Consider the following 23,720-nt stretch of genomic DNA (forward strand, 5'->3'; position numbering starts at 1 on the left):
GGCCCGAAGCAAAAGTTTGGGCACCCTGCATGGTTAGTACCTAGTAACACCCCCTTTGGCAAGTATCACAGCTTGTAACCACTTTTTGTAGCCAGCTAATAATCTTTCAGTTCTTACCTGGGGGATTTTCACACATTTGTCCTTGCAAAAGGCTTCCAGTTCTACAAGTTTCTTGGGCTGTCTTGCATGAACTGCACTTTTGAGATCTATCCACAGATTTTCAATGATCACAGTCAGGGGACTGTGAGGGCCATGGCAAAACCTTCAGCTTGTGCCCCTTGAGGTATTCCATTGTAGATTTTGAGGTGTGTTTTGGATCATCGTCTTATTGTAGGCCCCGTCCTCTTTTTAACTTCAACTTTTTTACAGATGATGTGATGTTTGCTTTCAGAATTTGCTAGTATTTATTCGAATCCCTGCTTCCCTCAACCAATGAAATGTGCCCTGTGCCACTGGCTACAACACAACCCCAAAGCATGATCGATCCACACCCATGCTTCAGAGTTGGAGAGGTGTTCTTTTCCTGGAATTTGGCACCCTTTTTTCTCCAAACATACCTTTGCACATTGTGGCCAAAAAGTTCTATTTTGATTTCATCAGTCCACAGGACTTGTTTCCAAAATGCATCAGGCTTATTTAGATGTTCGTTTGCAAACTACAGACGCTGAATTTTGTGGCTAGGATGCAGGAACGGTTTTCTTCTGATGACTCTTCCATGAAGGTCATATTTGTTCAGGTGTCACTGCATAGTAGAACAGTGCACCGCCACTCCAGGGTCTGCTAAATCTTTCTGAAGGTCTTTTGCAGTCAAACAGGGGTTTTTATTTGCCTTTCTAGCAATCCAACGAGCAGTTCTTTCAGAAAGTTTTCTTCATCTTCCAGACCTCACCTTGATCTCCACTGTTTCTATTAACTGCCATTTCTTAATAACATTACAGTCTGAGGAAACGGCTACCTGAAAACACTTTGCTATGTTCTTGTAGCCTTCTCCTGCTTTGTGAGCATCAATTATTTTATTATTCAGAATGCGAGGGAGTTGCTTAGAGGAGCCCATGGCTGTTGATTTTAGGGACAAGTTTGAGGAGTCAGAGAATTTATATAGCTTTGAAATCTGCATCATCTGACCTTTCCTAACGAAGAATTTGAACAAGCCACAGCTCAATAAGCTAATTAAGGTCTGGAACCTTGGGAAAAGTTACCTGAGAACTCAGATGTATTGGGGTGCCCAAACTTTCGCATGGTGTTCCTTTTCTTTTTTCACTCTCCAATCGTACAAAACAAAAATAATACACACATCTTGCATAAAACACTGAAAAGAAATGTCGTCTTTACCTTTATGCCTTTTGGTGATCAGTTCATCTTCTGCTCACTTAACTATTCACAGTAACAGACATTTTCAGTAAGGGTGCCCAAACTTTTGCATGCCACTGTAAATGCAGAGAGGAATTTCACAAGTGTACGTATGATGAATAAAGTTGTTCTTCTTCTATTACCAGCATTAGTTAGTCAAATGCAATGCGCTTGATAATCTGATACTTCCTGAGAAGTTAAAAGACACATATACAGTATGTGTAGTTGCACAGAAACATCTATATTCTATTGTTACATGTTTTAAAATAAATATTTAATATAAAAACAGCATGCTTAGGAAACTTAGAAAATCATTTGGAATCTTTAAGCCCTTTACGAGTTATTGAGATTGTATGATACGACATGGATGAGAAACTGTCTGACAGACCCTTATAAAAGCAGTACGTGAGCTTGTAGAATAAAATCTCTCTCTCTCTCTCTGTGTGCAAAAATCTCATTTCTTACTGTCTCTGGTGGACACCATTTTAAAGGATAAAATAATGGATCCTGTCTTGAGGTCATACTTCAGACCGACAGCATACACACAGTGTCACAGTGTACCAATTTAGATTACTTTTAATCATCACCCTGTTGCCTAAAATATCCACCAGATTTCCTGTAATTACGGTCAATATCAGAACACTGGTGGTCCACTTGTAGATTTCATGAAATGATTGTACTGAAAGTGCTAAAAGCCTCTTTCTTTTTAATCGGGCAGTTCATCAGACGCCAGTCTCACTCATTCTAAGTGATCTGGTGGTCTTTACAGGTCTGCAGATGGGTTTTGAGGTACAATGTGCTTCAATTTGAGTCTTTTATCTGGCTTTCAACCAGACACAAAGGCAGAAATCAAGTAATGGGTATTTGGCATCCTCTCTGAAGTCGGAGACGTATATAGCCATGCTTTTAAACCCTTTCTGACAGTTATAGTCAGAACAGTCAGCCTTGTGTCCTGAACATCTCTAGACTAAAAAAAGAGTAGTGCTCCATGTGTTAATGAAATACTCTTTTTAAATCTCAGTCACAAAGATTCTCTCTCTACAAAAAAAAGACAGCTAGGAACAGCAAACTTCAGCACTGATAGAGAAAGTATTGTACCCATTCTTCATAGTGTGTCAAACTCTAAGCTGTTGCTTTTAATTTTATGAAAGCACATAAATGTTCTTCATCTGAACTACTTTGGTATTCTTGGAACATATCATCATCTACAGTGCATAATATCATCAAAAGATTCAGAGAATCTGGAAGAATCTCTGTGCGTAAGAGTCAAGGCCGGAAAACCATACTGGGTGCCTGTGATCTTCGGGCCCTTAGACGGCACTGCATCACATACAGGCGTGCTTTTGTATTGGAAATCACAAAATGGGCTCAGGAATATTTCCAGAGAACATTATCTGTGAACACAATTCACCGTGCCATCCGCCATCGCCAGCTAAAACTCTATAGTTCAAAGAAGAAGCCGTATCTAAACATGATCCAGAAGCGCAGACGTCTTCTCTGGGCCAAGGCTCATTTAAAATGGACTGTGGCAAAGTGGAAAACTGTTCTGTGGTCAGACGAATCAAAATTTGAAGTTCTTTATGGAAATCAGGGACACCATGTAATTCGGACTAAAGAGGAGAAGGACGACCCAAGTTGTTATCAGCGCTCAGTTCAGAAGCCTGCATCTCTGATGGTATGGGGTTGCATTAGTGCGTGTGGCATGGGCAGCTTACACATCTGGAAAGACACCATCAATGCTGAAAGGTATATCCAGGTTCTAGAGCAACATATGCTCCCATCCAGACGACGTCTCTTTCAGGGAAGACCTTGCATTTTCCAACATGACAATGCCAAACCACATACTGCATCAATTACAGCATCATGGCTGCGTAGAAGAAGGGTCCGGGTACTGAACTGGCCAGCCTGCAGTCCAGATCTTTCACCCATAGAAAACATTTGGCGCATCATAAAACGGAAGATACAACAAAAAAGACCTAAGACAGTTGAGCAACTAGAATCCTACATTAGACAAGAATGGGTTAACATTCCTATCCCTAAACTTGAGCAACTTGTCTCCTCAGTCCCCAGACGTTTACAGACTGTTGTAAAGAGAAAAGGGGATGTCTCACAGTGGTAAACATGGCCTTGTCCCAACTTTTCTGAGATGTGTTGTTGTCATGAAATTTAAAATCACCTAATTTTTCTCTTTAAATGATACATTTTCTCAGTTTAAACATTTGATGTGCCATCCATGTTCTATTCTGAATAAAATATGGAATTTTGAAACTTCCACATCATTGCATTCCGTTTTTATTTACAATTGGTACTTTGTCCCAACTTTTTTGGAATCGGGGTTGTAATATATCAGTCCATATGTCAAAGCAATGGCCGTAAACGAGATTCGCTGAGACCTGTGCGAGACGTCGTAGGACGGAAGTAAAACGTACAGTGGAAATCTAAGTGACCAACATCTGCCAATGCTGTCAAAAGACGTGCGCGCCGTCTTTCAAATGCTGACATAATCAAGCCGAAAGTTTTGCTTGTTTTGATAGCGATCAGGAAAGTTTGAAAAAAGTAGGCAGTAATCGTCATTTCAACTCGTTTTTGTGCAATATTTCGTTTGGAAAACAGTTTTCAAAATGGCGGCACTGACACCTGGCTGACACTTCACGTTTCGAAGTCTCGCACAAGTCTCGTGAAGATCGCGCGGATAAGCAACGCCTGCTGTGGACCAAACAAACTGAATTCAACATGGCTAAAGACCAAATAGGCCGATAAGTCTAATATTTAATTGCAATTAGTTGCCAATACGAGTCACGATATAAGGTTACTAAAACTGAAAATGTAATTGAATAGCATTTAAGAATGACTTCAGTTCCCCTTTAAATGATAATGAGCCACTGTTCACTCCTCCCCCCTCTTCAGCTGGCCAATCATGTTGCACTTTGTTCATGAATATTCATTATCAAAGGCAGCCCTCAAGCAGTGAGTGGAGATACTCAAATGAGGGAGCGGTATAATTTTAATGAGCTCCCGTGTGACATAGAAAGGGGAGCCAAATCTGAATGGCTAGTTGAACGAAATGTTTTCTGAAACAGGCAAACCCCCCCCCCCCCCCCCCCCCCAAAAAAAAAAACAAAACATTGACTGGATTGTCTTATTTCAGAGTTTGTGTGTTGATAGGCTCCAGATTCCCCAATGTATATGCACAAGCACTGAAAATGTGAGTTTTCCATAATATACCCCTTTAAAGATTTATGGTTTATTTTACCTATAATATATTTTTGTTCATGAATCCATAAGCATGATTCAGACAATTATACATTTATACAGCGCCTTCGGTCATTGTTTAAACTAATACAGCACTAAAAGAAGGAGGTAAATAAAATAAGCCTGCATGCTACAGTGTACCTGAAATCTTTATAAATGGTCTGAGTGAAGGTTTGGCCAATTATCAAGCAAACATTGCTCCCAGTGTGTTCTGCCTTTCCCGTAATTGTGTTAATGTAACTCAGGTAGCAATGTCCTGAAGCGTAGCCAAGACCGACTGAAACACTGTTTTGGAAATTTTCTCATAGCAACAGTAAATAACAAATAACAGGCTTTATTTATATTCATTCAACCCATGGCATTGTAACCCTGATTCTGCATATTCAAATGTTTTTCTCAGCCGTATAATCCCAAATATTTTAGGATTTTTAAATTGCAGAAGTATGAACGTTAGAGACGTCCTCAAACATGACTATTTCACAGCTTAAGTCTGTTACTATATAAGCTAATTATTGAATGATCATGGGTGACAAGACAGAAAAAAAAACACTTTTAATTACATTCTGCTTATTTATAAAGTGTAATGAACCATGTGCTGCTCCTCCAGGCTAAATGATGTTAATATAACTTTTGACTTGTCAAGAGCCAAAGAAAGTGATGGCAAGAGGAGCATTGGCTCTTTAGATGGTAATTACTCTGAGTCTCGCTCATCCTGTGTGCAAAATAAGCAAAGGATGACAGCTACACTAAACATTCCTATTTAATTAATCAGAGCTCAGTCCAAATACAAAGAACCTGTTCAGACTCGGGCACAGACTGAGCAGCATTCGATTAGATGCAATAAGCTACAGTGGGTTTCTGTACCTGGCATAACACAAGCTAATTACAATATCCTGTAGTTTTAGTATTGGTGAAGATCAACGTTTAGGACATAATAATAATTGATGACTGCATAGATTATGCTGCATAGATTATGATGGTGCTGATGATTCATTATTCTCTGCAGTACATTACATTTGAGAACTGATACTTGCAAAATAACCCAGGGACATAGCAAAAATGAAGACAAGGAACATTTGGTGCTGAATCTGGAACACACACAGCTTTAAATACAAAAAGTCAATTTATAATTGAGGCATTTAGCACTGTCACCTCACAGCAAGAAGGTTCTGGGTTCGAACCTGCCTTTCATTGTGGAGTTTGCCTTTCTGTGTGTTCTCCTCTTGCCTACATGGGTTTCCTTCTCGTGCTCCAGTTTCCTCCCACAGTCCAAAGATGTGCAGATTACATCAACTAACTACTCTAAATTGCCCACAAACAGTGAAGAGCTGTCTGTTTCTCTCCTTTAGCCCTGTGATAGATTAGCAACCTGCCCACCTCGCCTCTCAACCAAAGTCATCTAGGATTGGCTCCAGCTTCCCCAATGGATAAGCGGTATAAAGAATGAATAAATGAATGGTGTGTGTGTGTTAATGAATGCAACAGGGCAACATTAGAAGTGTTATATTTTTCCCTTTTATTGTAGGCATTAAAGGATATGGGACATGGATTTTTACCTGGGTATAATTATGTATAAAGGACATAAGAAATGCCATCTAAATCACTGCAGGGCGTCAAAAATGTGAAAATCATCACATTATTCAAGTTTTTTATACATCAGCGTAAAACAAGGATTCGTTAATGAGCTAGGTGGTCACGTGACCCGTGACGTCACAAAAACTTTCCAAGGAGCCAGCGCTTGGGTATCTAATGTAAACAGGTTACCGAAATGGACACCATCGACAGTGACATTCCCGATGTTTCACAGAGATGTGAAGTTAGACCCTATCAATTCGAACCGATAGCTGGAAATTCACATGAACATGGATCTTGTCTTTACTCTGACGGGTCAGATGATTCTGAGAGTGAGAGTTCATTCAGCCCTCATGAAACTGAAAGCGGTCGGCTCGATAACACTTCCTGGTAAGTTAAAAACAATTCTGCTCAAAGGCTAATGATCTGTTGAAAGAAGTATTATTTTTGTATCATACATTGAAAGTTCATCATAGATCTAGCTAAAGTCCGTTGCAAGCTAGTTTTTTTTTGCTGATATTTTTCGAGATTGATTGAGATACAATGCTTCCAGAGTCCGAGATGAAAACATTCAAAATGGCGAAACGAGTCAGAATTATGATAATCAATAATTGATACACCCAAAATTATAATACTAATCCTTACCTCGGCTTTCAGACGCTTAGCGCAGAGGTCTTCAACAGGGGGGTCGCGAAATCGCACCGGATCACTCATATCAACAAAAATATTCCTGCCCTGTCCCCTGGCCTCTGTACAGGGATGCAAACAGCGCGCCTTTCGGCGGATGCCGCCTTTTTCACGGCCGAATCGCGCAGATCCAATTAAAAAAAAAAAAAAAAGCGATATTAATTCATGAAACATGAAACAGGAAGTATAAGGATGAGAAAAAAACAGTTTAAATCGGGAAGCTGCGCACATTTGTGCAGCCTGGCGCAAATGTGCGCAGCTTCTGGCCCGGTCACACCGCCCGAACTTTGCTGGAGCGTTCCTTGAACGGTGGGGGGGGCGAATTTCAACAACGCTCGTCACCGCGCACAAAATGGGAAAAAAATCGAAAACACGGGCGTTGGCTTAGCGGTGCACCGCTGAAGCCGGCGTTGCTTTAGCGTTGGTTTAGCGGTAGCGAGCGGTAGCGAGCGTTGGTATAGCGGCATTCTGCGCATGCGGGCTTTGGCTCGGCGGGGGTATAAAGTTGGTTTAACACCAATCATAGCAAGCCTCTCAGCATCCATGGTGATACAGTTTTACTGTAACTTTGAGCAAATTCGATATAGATGAGGTCTGAACTCAACAGCAGCTCGATTCCAAATGAGCTCCTGGTCCATTTCTCCCCGTATTTATAGCCAAATTCTGGTCCCGCTCCGACACCTCTATACCAACGCCAAACCAAAGTTCATCGCCGCCATGGATAGCTGCTTCAACGCCCGACACCGTTCCAGCAACCCCGTGTCCGCTCGTAAAACGCTTACAACCGCTCCACCGAAGTTTGTGCAACGTTTAATCGCCGCCCGGGCAACGCTGGCGAAGCAGCGGTGGTCCAGCGTTCAAGATTTCTGCGTTGGCCTAGCGGACCCAAGCGTCCACGAACTTGCGTCTAGCGGTGCCAAACTTTGACTGGGCGTTGGTGGAGCGGGGGTGAACTTTGCCGGGGCGGAAAATTGCCCCCTCCTCACCGCTCGCAATATTTTGTGCAGCTCAAAACTTTCGGAGCGGTAGGAGGGCCCCTCGAGAAACATCAGCGGTGGCCGAGCGTATACGGCGTTGCTTTAACGGGGGCCAACTTTTGTTAAACGGTGGTGAATGGTTACGAGCGGTGATAAATTTTTTTCACCGCTCCAGGAACGCTCCAGCAAAGTTCGGGCGGTGTGACCAGGCCATTCCCGATTTAAACTGTTTTTTTTTTTTCGCATCCTTATACTTCCTGTTTCATGTTTCATGAATTAATATCGCTCAGTACCTGAGTATTAATGTTGAAAGAATCCTCAGTGAAATGGTCCAAACACAGTTTGTGGGAAACAGTAGGTGCAAAGTTTTTTCAACAGGTGTTCTGTAAAGTTATCCTACCTCTTGGATTTGTCCTACCAAGCCTACTGCTCATGCGCGAAGCCTACTGCGCATGCGCAGGTGAGCCCACACTTTCCTCAGCTTCAGGTCCTTGGGGAATGCAAAAAAACTTACTCCAGAGCATTTCCCATTGGAATTATTGCAACCATAAGCAGCACAATACACCATGATGTCCAATGTATGATGTCCAATGTACTTTAAAGACTATAAAAACAATTTTCTTGTCATCCACTTCTCCATTCATCTACCCGCTTGTGCTGTGCCCGAAAGTTTTTGTGACATATGATCACGTGACAGCGGCTCTTCCGGTTGCAAAAAATGCATATCGGAAGTCGAGCAGAAATGCCATATAATCATCACGAATATAACGATTTTGCTGAATTTAATAGATGATTTTGTATTTGTTGATGCAATTAATTCATATTTTTAATGGAAAGAAACTGATATAGCGTGCATTTATGTTTCATGTCCCATATCCTTTAAAGGGGAACTGAAGGCAATTTTTTTTTATTATCAAAATTCTATTTATCTCATTTTATAAAATGTAGGAATGCATTTCTGACAGCTATTTTGTCACTGCTGTAGCAAGTTATGAGTGTTTGAAATATGCTATGTAATACATCAGTCCATATGTCAAAGCGATGGCCGTAAACGATATTCGCTGAGACCTGTGCGAGACTTCATAGGACGGAAGTAAAACGTACAGCGGAAATCAAAGTGACCAACATCTACCAACATTGTCAAAAGCTGTGTGCGCCCTCTTTCAAATGCTGACGTAATCAAGTCAGAAGTTTTCCCTGTGTGACTGGTAAAGTTATCAATTGGTTAAATTCATACTTAAAAGATAGAAGCTTCTTTGTTACCATGGGAAATTGTTCCTCAACGTCAATGTCCTTGACCTGTGGTGTCCCCCAGGGGTCGATTCTTGGACCATTACTTTTCAACCTTTATATGCTCCCACTTGGGCAAATTATCAATAACAATTCAATTTTGTATCACTGCTATGAAGATGACACCCAAATTTATTTTGCTTTATCACCTAATGATTATGCCCCCCTTGAATGTCTCTACCAGTGTATCGATCAAATCAACGACTGGATGTCACAAAATTTTCTTCAGCTGAACTCAGATAAAACAGAAGTAATTCTATTTGGAAAAAAAAGATGAAAGACTCAGGATTACCACTATTCTTGACACAAAAGGGATTAAAACTAAAGAAATGGTTAAAAATCTTGGTGTCTTCATTGACAGCGAGCTAAACTTTGACAGTCACATGAAAGCAATTACTAAAACGGCATTTTATCACCTAAAAAACATTTCCAAACTAAGAGGACTTATGTCAAAAAATTATCTTGAAAAACTGATACATGCCTTCATCTCTAGTAGGGTTGATTACTGCAATGGCCTTTTCACAGGCCTGCCAAAAAAGACCATCAAACGACTTCAGCTGGTTCAAAATGCAGCGGCCAGGGTTCTCACACGAACAAAAAGAACAGAGCACATTACTCCAATTCTAAGGTCCTTACACTGGCTTCCAGTAAGCTACAGAATTGACTTTAAAGCATTGCTGCTGGTGTACAAATCTCTAAATGGTACAGGGCCCAATTACCTCTCTGATATGTTGCAGCGGCCTAACCCAATCAGATCTACCAGATCGCAGCAGCAAAATTTACTGTTAAAACCTGTTGTTAAAACAAAGTGTGGTGAAGCAGCTTTTAGCTACTATGCAGTACAGCTATGGAACCAACTGCCAGAGGACATTAAAAATGCTCCTGCTGTTGGCAGCTTCAAATCTAGGTTAAAGATGCTTTCTGTTAAAGCTGTTTTCTGTTAAAGCTGTTAAAGCTGTTAAAGATGTTTTCAGATGCTTTCTGTTAAATAATTAATATTTTTACATGTTTTATAATCTGTACTTTTACAATCTCTGCATGTTTCAAATTTTACTTAACTTTTATTCTATTTTATTCTGCTGGGGTTTTTTTTCCCTATTTGAACTTCTACTTCATTTTATTATTTTATTTCTACTATTGTTTAATTCTTATTATATTTCTTATGTAATTGTATTCTCTATTGTTTACTGTTTTGCTTTTACTTCTGTAAAACACATTGAACTGCCACTGTGTATGAAATGTGCTATATAAATAAACTTGCCTTGCCTTGCCTTGCCTTGTGTCCGAAATCGCTCCCTACTCACTATATAGGGCACTATATAGTGGGGACGCCATTTTGTAGTGCTGTCCGAAACCTTATTGAGGATTATGTGGGAAATGCGCTCAGTATAATATGTATTTATCACAAAAATACATGCATGTATTTATTATTTTTGAAAACCCACCAGCCGCCTGATCTGGCATGTTTTAATTGTGCGACAGTAATGACGTACATACCAGCACGACGGACTCATCCTTATCCTGTCGTCTTTCCAACTCTTCTCTACTCCACGTTGGTTCAAAGTCGTATGGAATAATCTCCATCACTGATGAAGCTGGCAAATCTCGAAATTAATCTAAATTGGAATGATATGGTGATCTGGCCGCTGTGTAAACAATATTCAAAATGGCGGCACTGACACTTCACGTTTGAATTCTCGCACAAGTCTGGTGAAGATCGTGTGGATAAACGATGCCTGCCGTGGACCAAACGAACTACGTTCAACACGGCTAAAAACCGAAAAGGCCGATAAGTGTAATATAATATGCCAATACGAGTCACAATATAAGGTTAATAAAACCGAAAACATAATTGAATAAGTTAATTAAGAAATAAAGCAAGTTTAAAAATGACTTCAGTTCCTCTCCCAGTGTTTACATAACTCAGTGTTTATGTAAATTAAAGTGTTATGAATATTTTAATTAAACAAAATGAAATTAGAATATATCTGAATGCGCAAAAATATTGGTCTACAGATGATTTTGTCTTTCACATGAGCAAAATAGCATGCTTTGTCTGCTTTTGGGTGTTTTGCCTTTTGGAGCATTTCTATATAAAAGTCCAAAATACTGGGGAAGTGTCAATACAAATAGATTAGTTTAGCACCCACAGCATGATTTACTAAACCTGGAAGTCTCTTTGGGAACCACAATTTTGTGCATAAGTTAATATTACCCAAAAGCAGGTGCTATATTTGCATAAGCAAGCTGACAAAAACTATACCGTTTACCAAATCTGAATAGTCTTATTCTGAACACCTATGGCAATATTGTTCACAGTATGTGTAGAAAGGAATCCAAAACCCAATCCTAACAAAAACAAACCAAAATCATGAGATCATTTCTTTGGATCCATACATGTTTTGGTGGAAATGATTAATTTAGCACAGTGTTTTGTCACTTTGACCTGCTTCACTTCTATTTCTTTCCTTCTTTTCGAGTAGGAACACACACGCTCTGAGTGAGCTCTCAGTTTCTCAGGCACTAACCCCTATCTTGGAACTGGAAAATAATATACAGAGTCAAGCTTATGTAATTAAGCTTGCTTCCGGGGCATTTTTGGTAAACAGAAACAGCAGTTTAATTTAGAAATTTCAATAAGTGTTCATTAAGAGCGAAACATTCCTAAATATTACAGTGTTCACTACAAGAGACTGTTTTGCATTTCTGTATTATAATTTAAGCTCATTTACAGAGAGGAAGCAAATGAAACCTGAAAACGAATGCTTTCTATGATTATCTAGTGTGGCTGTGTGCTATCCATGTCAGATGAGTGGAGAAAGAATGTATTTGCTTTGAATTCCTTGAGGTTTGGGTCTCAGAATTGAGAGGGTTTTTTGATTCTGTTCACACATAGAAATATGTATAAAGATATCTAACAGGAAATGTGTCCCTTTATTTGATAGTAATATCAAATTATCCACCAGCTGTGCACCACCAGTTGTGCTAAATGCCAAAATACCAGTGTACTCTAATAAGTACAGTAGGCACACAGGTATTATATATTGTTCATTATTATCCACAAAGCCACTGTGCTCTGTTTGTTGAGACTCTTGATTTCCCTGCTGTTCCATAGAGGATAATGAATTGGAGCTGCTAACTGTTATTAGTGTTTCAGCCTGATAATGGACAGACTAATGTATGCAAAAAGTCTGTCCCAGATGTGCAATTAGTGAGACCCTTTCGGATCATTTCTGTGCTCATAAAACAGATAGTTGGAAAGATGTGTCTAAAATGTAAGAGCATAATGTGCTCTGATTGATTTGCTCCCTGCTGGTGTTTTGAGGCAAAGGCCAATGTCAAGTAACTAAAGTGAACAAAACCATGAAACACTAAGTGAAGTTTCTAAGAAGTGATGTTGCTGAGGAACATGTGCTTATAGATCATTATATTTGTGCCACAGTGCATTTGGAGAAATTTAATCTAACCCTTCATCACTGGGGCCAGATTTGCATTACACACTATTGTCACCACGAACATCTTCTATTAGTTTTACTGTGATAACCGAATAATATTACATAATGTATATAACTGAATAATCAGCTCATTCGTCCAGGGGTTATGCTAGAATCACAAGTTTTAACAGAAATTTTTGAATTATGTAATTATAATACATAGTTCATGATTAACAATTATGAACTACATATTGTGGTCAGCATATTTACATGTGAAGATACCATCACAGCTCTACAAGTAGAGTGTCTTATTATTGCTAGCATTTATATCAGTGTTGTAGTCAAGTCACTAAACCTCGAGTCCAGTCTTGAGTCCCCAGTGTTCAAGTCCAAATCATTAAAGAAAATTTTGAGTTGAGTCCGAGTCAAGTCAAGTTTATTTGTATAGTGCTTTTAACAATAAACATTGTCGCAAAGCAGCTTTACAGAATTTGAATGACTTAAAATATGAGATAATTTTATCCCTAATCTATCCCCAATGAGCACGCCTGTGGCGACGGTGGCAAGGAAAAACTCCCTCAGACAACATGAGGAAGAAACCTCGAGAGGAACCAGACTCAAAAGGGAACCCATCCTCATTTGGGCAACAACAGACAACATGACTATAACATTATCAGTCCTAACAGAGTCAGCTTCACTGATGCTATAAACCCCCCACCGATGGAAACCGGAGCGCAAAACCGTTCATGACAACCGTAGTCCCAAAGTCAGCAAGTCAACTGCAGTCCCCAGCCACAAAAGCACCACTGCAAGAGTCCAGAGCATCCTCCAGGCATGACCCCCAACTGTCCACATGGAGCCGCCCTCCACAGGAGCGATGCGATGCAATGAGACTCCAACCAGACACAGGGCACCAGGATGGATCAGGCAGGTACAAGGAGCAGAAGAGGTCAGCATCTCGATCCCAGGACCAACATGTAACTCAGAGGGACAGATTTGGGGGGAGGGAGAGAGAGAGAAAGGTTAGGTATGCCCAATGTCACCTGAATAAGTAGGAACAGTATACATATTGCACTGAGTACAAGCAGGGACTCCGGCAACTAACTATGACAGCATAACTAAAAGGGAAGAGCCAGAAGGTAGCGCAGGCATGAGGGAGCCCCAGGACATAAAGCAGCAGCCACTACACCGTCAACAAACTCAAGTGAGCAAGCGAGTGGGAACTGACAGCATCCCACTTGACTAAACAGATATGTTTTCAGCCTAGACTTAAACACTGAGACTGTGTCTGATTCCTGAACACTACTTGGAAGGTTGTTCCATAACTGTGGGGCTTTGTAAGAAAAGGCTCTGCCCCCTGATGTAGCCTTCACTATACGAGGTACCAGCAGATAGCCTGCACCTTTTGATCTAAGTAGACGTGGCGGGTCATAGAGGAGCAGAAGTTCACTCAGGTACTGTGGTGCGAGACCATTTAATGCTTTAAAAGTCAATAGTAGTACTTTATAATCAATACGAAATTTGATTGGGAGCCAATGCAGTGTGGATAAGACAGGGGTGATGTGGTCATATTTTCTAGTTCTAGTAAGGACTCTTGCTGCTGCATTTTGAACTCACTGGATCTTGTTTATGCACTTATTGGAACATCCAGACAGTAAGGCATTACAATAATCCAACCTGGAGGTAACGAAAGCATGAACTAGTTTTTCTGCATCATGTAGTAACATTAAAGTTCTTATCTTAGCAATATTTCAGAGATGAGTCGAGTCCACTATTGATCCGAGTTGAGTCCAACACTCCAACCGCACCATTTGACGGTGGCTATTTTAGCCCCATTAACATTAGTTTGTTCCTGAACATGACGTATGAACAGGTGAATGTGCATTCTCTTTGTCAGAGAGTGCCAAGTATTCTGTCAGAGATGGCTGGGAGATGGATGTACAGTAAGTACAGAAGGTGTGTGTATTAATACAAGTGAAGACAGGTAAACAATCCAGAATGGCAGGCAAAATCATAAAACAGGCAATAGGTCAAGCGAGGCGTGCTGTCCATCCTCATGTATGGAGCCGAGACCTGGACTCTAACAGCTGCCCAGGAACACCGCCTGGATGCCTTCAACATCAAGTGCCAATGAAGGATCTTGGGGATCAGGTGGTATGACCACGTTTCCAATGCCACCCTGCGTGAGATCACCAACCAGCCTCCACTGTCCAACAAGATCTGCTCGGCCCGTCTCCGCCTTTTCGGCCACATCGCCAGGGCAGAGCCACCCCTGGAACCAGCCGCCCTACTGAGGGAACCAACCCCCACCACCTGGTCCCGTCCCAGAGGCCGACCCAGACGCACATGGTCCGACCAGTTGAGTGACGACCTGCAGGCTGCTGGCCTCAACATCGCCACCGCCTGGGAGGCTGCCAGGAACAGACCTGCTTGGAGAGCCATATGCAGAGGCGCCACGCTCCCTTCGGGAGCATGCGGAGCTGAGTGAGTGAGTGAGTGAGTGAGTGAGTGAGTGAGTGAGTGAGTGAGTGAGTGAGTGAGTGAGTGAGTGAGTGAGGTGCAAACAGGTTATCAAAGACTTGGCAGAATCAAAGACAAGAAACAGGAAATCAGGAAACCAAACAAGGAAATAAGGCTCAGTAATGTATCAGCATGTCAGCCCTGCGATAACCTGGCGACTTGTCCAGGGTGTACCCCGCCTCTCGCCCATAGTCAGCTGGGATAGGTTCCAGCTTGCCTGCGATCCTGTAGAACAGGATAAGCGGCTACAGATAATGGATGGATGGATGTATCAGCAACGCAACTCAATACTTCGCAAAGTAAGTGTGTTTTCACAGTCTTTATCCAGGCGCGCTGATTGTGCTTTAATCCTGCGCAGGTGCGAGTCGTTTACAGTGTGTGCACAAGAGTCCGCTTGTCACGCGCTGTCCGGAGCACATCTGAGAGTCTATCTGATGCATGCACCAAGGCGCGCAGGTGTGACACTCTTGCACAAAATTAGTACAAAAAATAAAGTAGATATAAATATCTTGTGCCAAATTATTATGGCATGTTACAAAAAATAAAGAAAAAATCCGAGTCCTCGTCTCTAATTTACGAGTCTGGATGCAGTTAATGCACGAGTCCGAGTCCAAGTCGGAGTCATCAGTGCTCAAGTCAAAGTCAAGTCACGAGTCCTTAAAATTAGGGCACAAGTCAGACTCGAGTCCTGGACTCGAGTACTACAAGCCTGATTTACATGCATTAAAATGGTCTACTAACAAATATTTCAGAGAAGTAAAACAGCGCAAGAAAAAAATGCATTAAATAAGACAGTTGTGACTTTGTTCTGTTTTAACAAAAGAGCTAAACAGGGTAATATTCCATTTTCACTTTGTACTCGTATCAAAGTTTTTTCTTATCTAAATTATTAAATTTCAATATGGGTCCAGATTTATATTCCTCACCCTTGTAACTGCAAACATTTCTTATCACCTTTACTGTAGTTACTGAATAATTCATAGTAATCATTGAATAATATGAATAAACTGAGACTTTCAAGTCTTAACCTAGAATCGTCCTGCATAGTTCATTTTAAATCAGACTAAAAATGTATTTTGATAACTGAGAATAATGATTTTATAAGTAAGTTTTCCTAACTGCCTATTCATTGTGTAAAACCTGGATAGCATTTCCAACAAAGTCATGCAGTGACATCTTATGCAGTATTTGCAATAAATACCACCATGATAGAGCACTCATTTGAGCTCTCCGGGCAGCACGGTGGTGTAGTGGTTAGCATGTAGGAGTTTGCATGTTCTCCCCGTGTCTGCGTGGGTTTCCTCCGGGTGCTCTGGTTTCCCCCACAGTCCAAAGACATGCGGTTAGGTTAACATGGGGCAGCCATGGCCTGAGGTTGAGCAAGGCACCTAACCCCCAACTGCTCCCCGGGTGCTGTAGAGTAGCTTCCCACTGCTCTGGGTATGTGTGTGTGCTCATTGCTTACAGTGTGTGTTCACTACTTCAGATGGGTTAAATGCAGAGGTTAAATTTCACTGTGTGCTTAAGTCTGTGCTTGAGTGTATGTGTGACAAATAAAGGCTTCTTGGCTCTCCTTCTTGCCTGTTCAATGACATGAACAGCAATGAGTCCTGTTCTCCTTCTCATCTGTTTATTTGCCCAAATATATTAAAATGATATAGAGAGGTATCCACTTAATAACTGGTTACCATGATCAGAGCTCCATGTGTTCTGTCTTTGAAAGCTGGGGATAACCTCCTCTCATTTGTTTCTACCTCAGTGAACATGTTATATATCCTTTATATAATATGCATTTGAGACAGACTTTCTTCACTAGTACTATTTTTTTCTGAATTCCTATTATTTCACATCTCCTTGTTTTGTAGTGGGTATTTCCCCCTCCATACTATTGTCTTTACACTTAGGGTAGATTACTCCCATACTTCCCTTTATACCAGTTATCCACAATTTGCCATGCTACAAGACTTGTGCTTATGTAGCTAATGTCTGATTCCCTTGCAAGACAAAGCTAAGGGAACTGATTCACACATTACTTCTAGGAAAGGAACTCTATAAAGTAGTAAGGTGCAGGTTTCAGGATCACTAAGCCATCTTCATCTGTTGAGGGTACTCGGATTGTTGACAGCAACCACTTTGATAATCTTCCTTATTAAAGGCTGGGAAGTGATGTGTTGCCACACCGCACCCCCCAATCTATGACTGACCTCACTGAAAGCAAATTATCTGCCAGGGTTGTACAGTGATACAATACGTCCAGGAGTGTGGCACAGATCTGGGAGAGGTTTGGCGAGGTGCTGGTGGACCTCTTTCCCTCAGAGTCTTGTGGGAGGTGCTCTGGGAGTATGGGGTACTGGGCCCACTGATACAGGCCATTAGGTCCCTGTACAAACGGAGAAAGAGCTTGGTTCGCATTGCCAGCAATAAATCAGACTTGTCCGTGGTGGGCGTTGGACTCCGACAGGGCTGCCCTTTGTCTCCCATTCTGTTCATAATTTTTATGGACAGGATTTCTAGGCACAGTCAGGGGGTGGAAGGTTTGGGGGCATCAGGATCATGTTGTTACTGTTTACAGAGGAAGTAGTCCTTTTGGCTTCATCAAGCTGTGAACTCCAGCGTGCTTTGGGGCGGTTTGCTGCTGAGTTTGAAGTGGCTGGAATGAGAATCAGCACCTCCAAATCAGAGGCCATGGTCCTCAGCTGGAAAAGGGTGGAATGCCCTCTCCAGGTTGGGGATAGGTTGCTGCCACAAGTGGAGGAATTTAAGTATCTTGGGGTCTTGTTCATGAGTGAGGGGAAAAAAGGAATGGGAGATTGACAGGTGGATTGGTGCAGCATTAGCAGCCGTGTGGATGCCCGACTGATCTATTGTAGCGAAGAGAGAGCTGAGCCATAAGGTGAAGCTATTGATTTACCAGTCAATCTATGTTCCTACCCTCACCTATAGTCATGAGCTCTGGGTAATGACCGAAAGAACGAGATTGCAGATACAAGCGGCAGAAATGAGCTTCCTCTGCAGAATGTCTGGGCTCTGCCTTAGAGATAGGGTAAGGAGCTCAGACATTCAGGAGGGGCTCAAAGTACAGCCGCTGCTCCTTCACATCGAAAGGAGCCAGCTGAGGTGGTTCAGGCATCTGTCAAGGATGCTTCCCGTATGCCTACCAGGGGAGGTATTTTGGGCATGTCCAACTGGGAGGAGACCCCAGGGCAGACTCAGGACATGCTGGAGGGATTATATTTCTTGGCTGTCCTGGGAATGCCTTGGCATCCCCCTGGAGGACCTGAAGGAGGTGGCTGTGGAGAGGGAGGTTTGGGCATCACTTCTGAGACTACTATCTTCACGACCCGGAACCAGATAAGTGGTAGAAAATGGATAGATGGATGGATGGATTTCTGCTATGTACCTTCAGTAGAATATTGATTTATAAAACTGTGCATGATATTAGTCTTTTTATGCCTCTGCCACCGTAAGGTGCAGGAGGCATTATGTTTTCGGGTTGTCCGTGCATGCGTCCGTCCCGAAACCTTGTGAACGCGATATCTCAAAGGCTAATGAAAGGAATTTCACCAAACTTTCATCATTTGTGTGCTTTGGGACAAATATGAACTGATTAGATTTTGAGATCAAAAGGTCTAAGGTCAAGGTCACTATGAGGTCAAATGTCTGTCCGCAAACCTTGTGAACACTATCTCCAAGGCAGATGAAAGGAATTTCACCAAACTTTCACCATTTGTGCATTTGGGGACAAAGATAAACTGATTAGATTTTGAGATCAAAAGGTCTAAGGTCAAGGTCACTGTGAGGTCAAATGTCTGTCCACGTGCGTCCGCCCCAAAACCTTGTGAACGCAATATCTCAAAGGCTAATGAAAGGAATTTCACCAAACTTTCACCATTTGTGCATTTGGGGACAAAGATAAACTGATTAGATTTTGAGATCAAAAGGTCTAAGGGCAAGGTCACTGTGAGGTCAAATGTCTGTCCAAAAACCTTGTGAACACAATGTCTCCAAGGCTGATACAAGTAATTTCACCAGGTCAAGATTACTGTGAGGTCAAATGTCCATCCCCAAATCACAACTTAATAAGGCGTGTAGTCTACCGGGCGGAGGCATCCCCATCGATGCCGTTGGCGTCGAGTTCTATCTAGTTTTCATATATACTTTCAGTGCAAAAAATATGTTTGACGAATATAGCTGCAAGCATTGATGAGGGGGCCAAACAACCCAGCAGGGCACAGTTGCCATGGAAACTTCATGTAATTTTGTAAAGGGCTTGGCTATACACTAACAGCAAGTTTCATGTCCATGTTATTAGCCCCAAAACAATTTTGCTTATTGCAGCATTCCCATTGTTCAAATGATGAAAAAATACTCATGCTCACTTCCTGAGCATGGGGTCCTGAGTCCATCTACCAAATTTGAAGTCAATACATCAAAGCATTGCTGAGATAATATGACCTCATGTCCTGTTTTGCAGCTTTACAGTAGATTTCGATTAGCTGGGGCAGATGAACGCTTTCACAAATTGAAAAGCCAACAAATAGGTTTTGTGCAGCTTCATCTGTAGATCATCTTTGCTAAATTTGGTGAAGACTGGAGAAACTGTGTGGCCTGTGAAATTTTCTTTTAACCTTTTCAATAAAGTCCGTTAAGGCTGCTGCATCAATTAGGTTGAAATGACAACTTGTAGGGTTTTGGGCTTGGGACCTTTCAGGGTATGACCAGAGACAATATTTTTTTAATGCAAACAACTCAAAAAGCCAACAAATAACTTTTTGTGAGGCTTTTTCTGACCCAAATTTCATGACTATTGGACAAAATGTGTGACCTGTGAAAACCTTTAAGCATTTTCAATAAAATCCAAAATGACAGAAAATCCAATATAGGGGAAATTGACATCATGGGGTGTGTTGAACTCGACTTGAGCCAAGGAATCCAATGGTACCTAATTTTTGAGTCAGACATACAGTTCGAAAGTGATATACATAAATGTACCTCCAACTTTGACCTATTGGTGGTGCTAGAGCACTCAGGATGCAAACATGAAACTTGGTGAAAACAATCAGGGGACTGTCCCCAATCAGTGCGCCAAATTTCAAAACTTTTTACCATACAGTCCTGTGGGCTGCCATAAATACCCTAGCCTGAAGAAGATTAATTATATTTCTGTTGAACAATGAATAATGAATTAGAAAGTAGAAACACAGTGGGTGCCTACACAGCTTTTTTGTTTGGCCCCCAAATATAACCTTTACTGGTTATTGAAAGTCAAGTGCAAGTGGACCTCTCCTAAATCCCATCTCTCTCTCACTGCATACTTGTGGCATTTTATTAATGACACTATAGTGACACTGCCTTATCTTTTAAGCACTTGGTTCAATTCCATTTGAGAGCTCTTGCTATAAATCAGCGGTGAGCGTCCTATTCATTTTGGCTGCTGAATCAGCTACAGTGATACAATGAAGAATAATCAACTCTTACAACAAAGAGAATGATGAATAAAGCCTCTCAACATGAATGGCTTCTTCAGTCCTTGAGAGAACAGCTATTTCCCCTCAAGAGATACTATTATTGCATACATGAAGTTTGTAATGTATAAAATTATTTATTGCTTATTACTTCACATTTTCCAAAGTGAAATATGTTAGCTCTAAAAATAAATAAATAAATAAATAAATAAAAAGGGGGGGTGGGGGGTGGGGGGGCATTGTATGGTTTATATACAACACACAATCAGCATGATTGTAATTTATATTTCTTACAGTAGTTGAAAATAACTTTAAAAACATATTGTTGAAGGTTATAGTACATAGTAAAGTAATGATTTTCTTTCTTATAGGAATGCCCAAGTGGTGTGGTCAATGAAGACACATTTAAGGATATTTACTCACAGTTCTTTCCACAAGGAGGTCAGTACATCTATGGACTTTACCTGTTTTTTTTTCTCAATTATACAATTACAGAACAATTTTATTATTCACTTTAATTGATATACTGAACCACAGTGTAAAGATTAATCATAGTACAGTGGAATCAAATTGACTGATCATGTGACCCAGTCGTCTAGCCATCATGATTTGGCCCTTGTCTTTATGTTTGCCCATTTTTCCTGCTTTCAAGACTTCAGCTTTGTGAATTGACTGTTCACTTGCTGCCTAATATATTGCACCACTTGACAGGGATATTTGTAAGGTTTACCGGTAGTTACAGTGATTTGTATTATATCTATTTAAAGAAGTAACCTTAATTGGTCATAAGATTTAAAGTTTTCTTGTGAAAAGGCCTTTAAGTCTGAAATAAGTATTACTCTATAATCCCAAAAAGAGAACTGAGACTAATTATATTTTGTGCAGCATGTTCTTTCAAGCCAAACTTCAAAGATGTCAACGACTGTATGACAGTGAATTATTATTCTATGTGAGGATTAATCACAAAAATACATAAACGTTCTTAGTGTGATTGTGCCGAATGCAAAATAAAGCTGCCGATATTAAACTAGCTTAAAGGCAGTTTCTATAAGCAAAGAAGAATTAATTTAATTGGAAACTGTATTCTTGTCAGAAAAGGGATAAGACATGGTAGAGAATGCATTCAAAACTGAAATTGCCGTGCTTGGTTTCTGTTTCAGACGCATCCACGTATGCACATTTTCTGTTCAACGCATTCGACACAGACCACAACGGCGCAGTGAGTTTTGAAGTAAGAAATATTGCCACACATATTTCAAGCTTGTATACATACAGTATTTCAAAAAGTATTGAATGCACTTACAGTAAATATATGGCTTTGGTGTTGGATTCACTGTCTGTCTTTTATATCTAATAAATGTGGATTACAGTTCATCTATGAACAAGCTGCATAGTCAACAGTATGTTGGCAATTAAATTGTAATCAGCATCGTGAATAAATGCAAGTTGGTTTTGTATATTAATTAGAATCAGTTTTATGAGCTTCTGCTTCACAAATGTCCGCAGACCTGTTGGCTATTTCTCATAAATCTCACAACCTGATATTTCCAAACTTTATAAAAATTGAAAAAAAAATTAAATGCTTTGCTTGTAGTTCTTTATGATGTGTAAAATATAGCTGGGTGAGTTGCGTGCATTATATAAGGAAAAGAATATGATGGCGAATGATATTATCAGAAAATGATCAATGATGGAATGCTGTGAAACTACTCCTAAAGAACTGTCCTGTTGTTTTATTATCTCATCCGGCCGATAAGCAATGAGCTTATGCCTTCATGTGTTGTCTGTCGTCCGTCTGGCGTCATCCACGTTTCACGAAAATTGCTTCTTCTCTCTCAGTTCTTCACCGATTTTTATTCTTTTTGGCAGGAAGGTAGGTCTGCCTGGGGTGCATAAAGCTTCTACCTAAATTTGAATAATTGCAATTAATAATGAAGATATGGAGTAATTAAGCCCTAATGAGCAGTTTCCACACAAATCGCTTCTTCTCCCTCAATTCTTCCCCGATTTTGATTCTTTCTGGCATGAAGGTAGGGTTACCTAGGGCACATATAACTTCTACCCAGATTTGTTTAATTACAATTATTAACGAAGTTACGGACTAATTAAGCCTTAATTAGCAGTTCAACAAAAATCGCTTCTTCTCTGTCAATTCCTTGCCATTTTGGATTTTTCCTGGCAAATACAGTGGTGCTTGAAAGTTTGTGAACCCTTTAGAATTTTCTATATTTCTGCATAAATATGACCTAAAACATCATCAGAAATCTCCTTTGTTCGTGCCATGATACACTTCCACAAACATGTGTTGTGAAGATCAGACTTTGATAGATCCCTGTTCTTTAAATAAAACAGGGTGCCCACTCACACCTGATTGTCGTCCCATTGATTGAAAACACCTGACTCTAATTTCACCTTCAAATTAACTGCTAATCCTAGAGGTTCACATACTTTTGCCACTCACAGATATGTAATATTGGATCATTTTCCTCAATAAATAAATTACTGAGTATAATATTTTTGTCTATTTGTTTAACTGGGTTTTCTTTATCTACTTTTAGGACTTGTGTAAAAATCTGATGATGTTTTAGGTCATATTTATGCAGAAATATAGACAATTCTAAAGGGTTCACAAACTTTCAAGCACCACTGTAGGTAGGTATTCCTACGTTGTATATCGCTTCTACATATATAGCTTGTATACGGGTATAGCTTGCAACATTTATTATGTAATGTGGCCCACTTTAGGTCGTTCCTTCTGGACTAGACAGGGCCGGAGTGAGCTATGCCGTCATTGACGGTGTTGTTCCTTTTATACCATAGCGATTTGCCAACACTATTAAAGGATGACACATTACACTTTGATACACAACATTTATAGTTACATTTAATGTTGTGGAACATGTTTGATTCTTATATAGCTGATATAAGTAGTCAATCCTTTGCCAGCCTCTCTTTTTTTCATTCCATTAAAGTTGACTCTTTTAACTGGAAACCAAAAAAATGGAATGTCTGCCTGTTTTGGGGGGCCCGTGCTCAACATTGATTTTTTTTGTGTGTGTGTGAGATGTCACACTCCACAGTCGTAGTTAATGGCTCATGTGAATTTTCTCAAGAATTTACAGGTTTTCATAAGTAATTCTTTTTTTCTACCTAGCCTACTAGGTTTAAATATT

General features: G+C 40.6%; 1 protein-coding gene across 4 annotated transcripts in view; it reads left to right on the top strand.

Annotated features, from left to right (window-relative positions):
- The window catches only part of kcnip4a (potassium voltage-gated channel interacting protein 4a), a 154,034-nt gene that overhangs the window by 122,923 nt on the left and 7,391 nt on the right, over positions 1 to 23,720 (top strand). For all 4 annotated transcript variants that reach the window (XM_060923916.1, XM_060923924.1, XM_060923899.1 and 1 more), the window contains 2 exons: positions 20,919 to 20,988; positions 21,708 to 21,778. In XM_060923916.1, coding sequence (XP_060779899.1) covers positions 20,919 to 20,988; positions 21,708 to 21,778 — 141 coding nt within the window. The remainder of the gene's footprint in view (positions 1 to 20,918; positions 20,989 to 21,707; positions 21,779 to 23,720) is intronic.

Source organism: Neoarius graeffei, chromosome 1 (assembly GCF_027579695.1).
Source record: "Neoarius graeffei isolate fNeoGra1 chromosome 1, fNeoGra1.pri, whole genome shotgun sequence".
In the NCBI taxonomy this organism is placed as follows: Eukaryota; Metazoa; Chordata; class Actinopteri; order Siluriformes; family Ariidae; genus Neoarius; species Neoarius graeffei.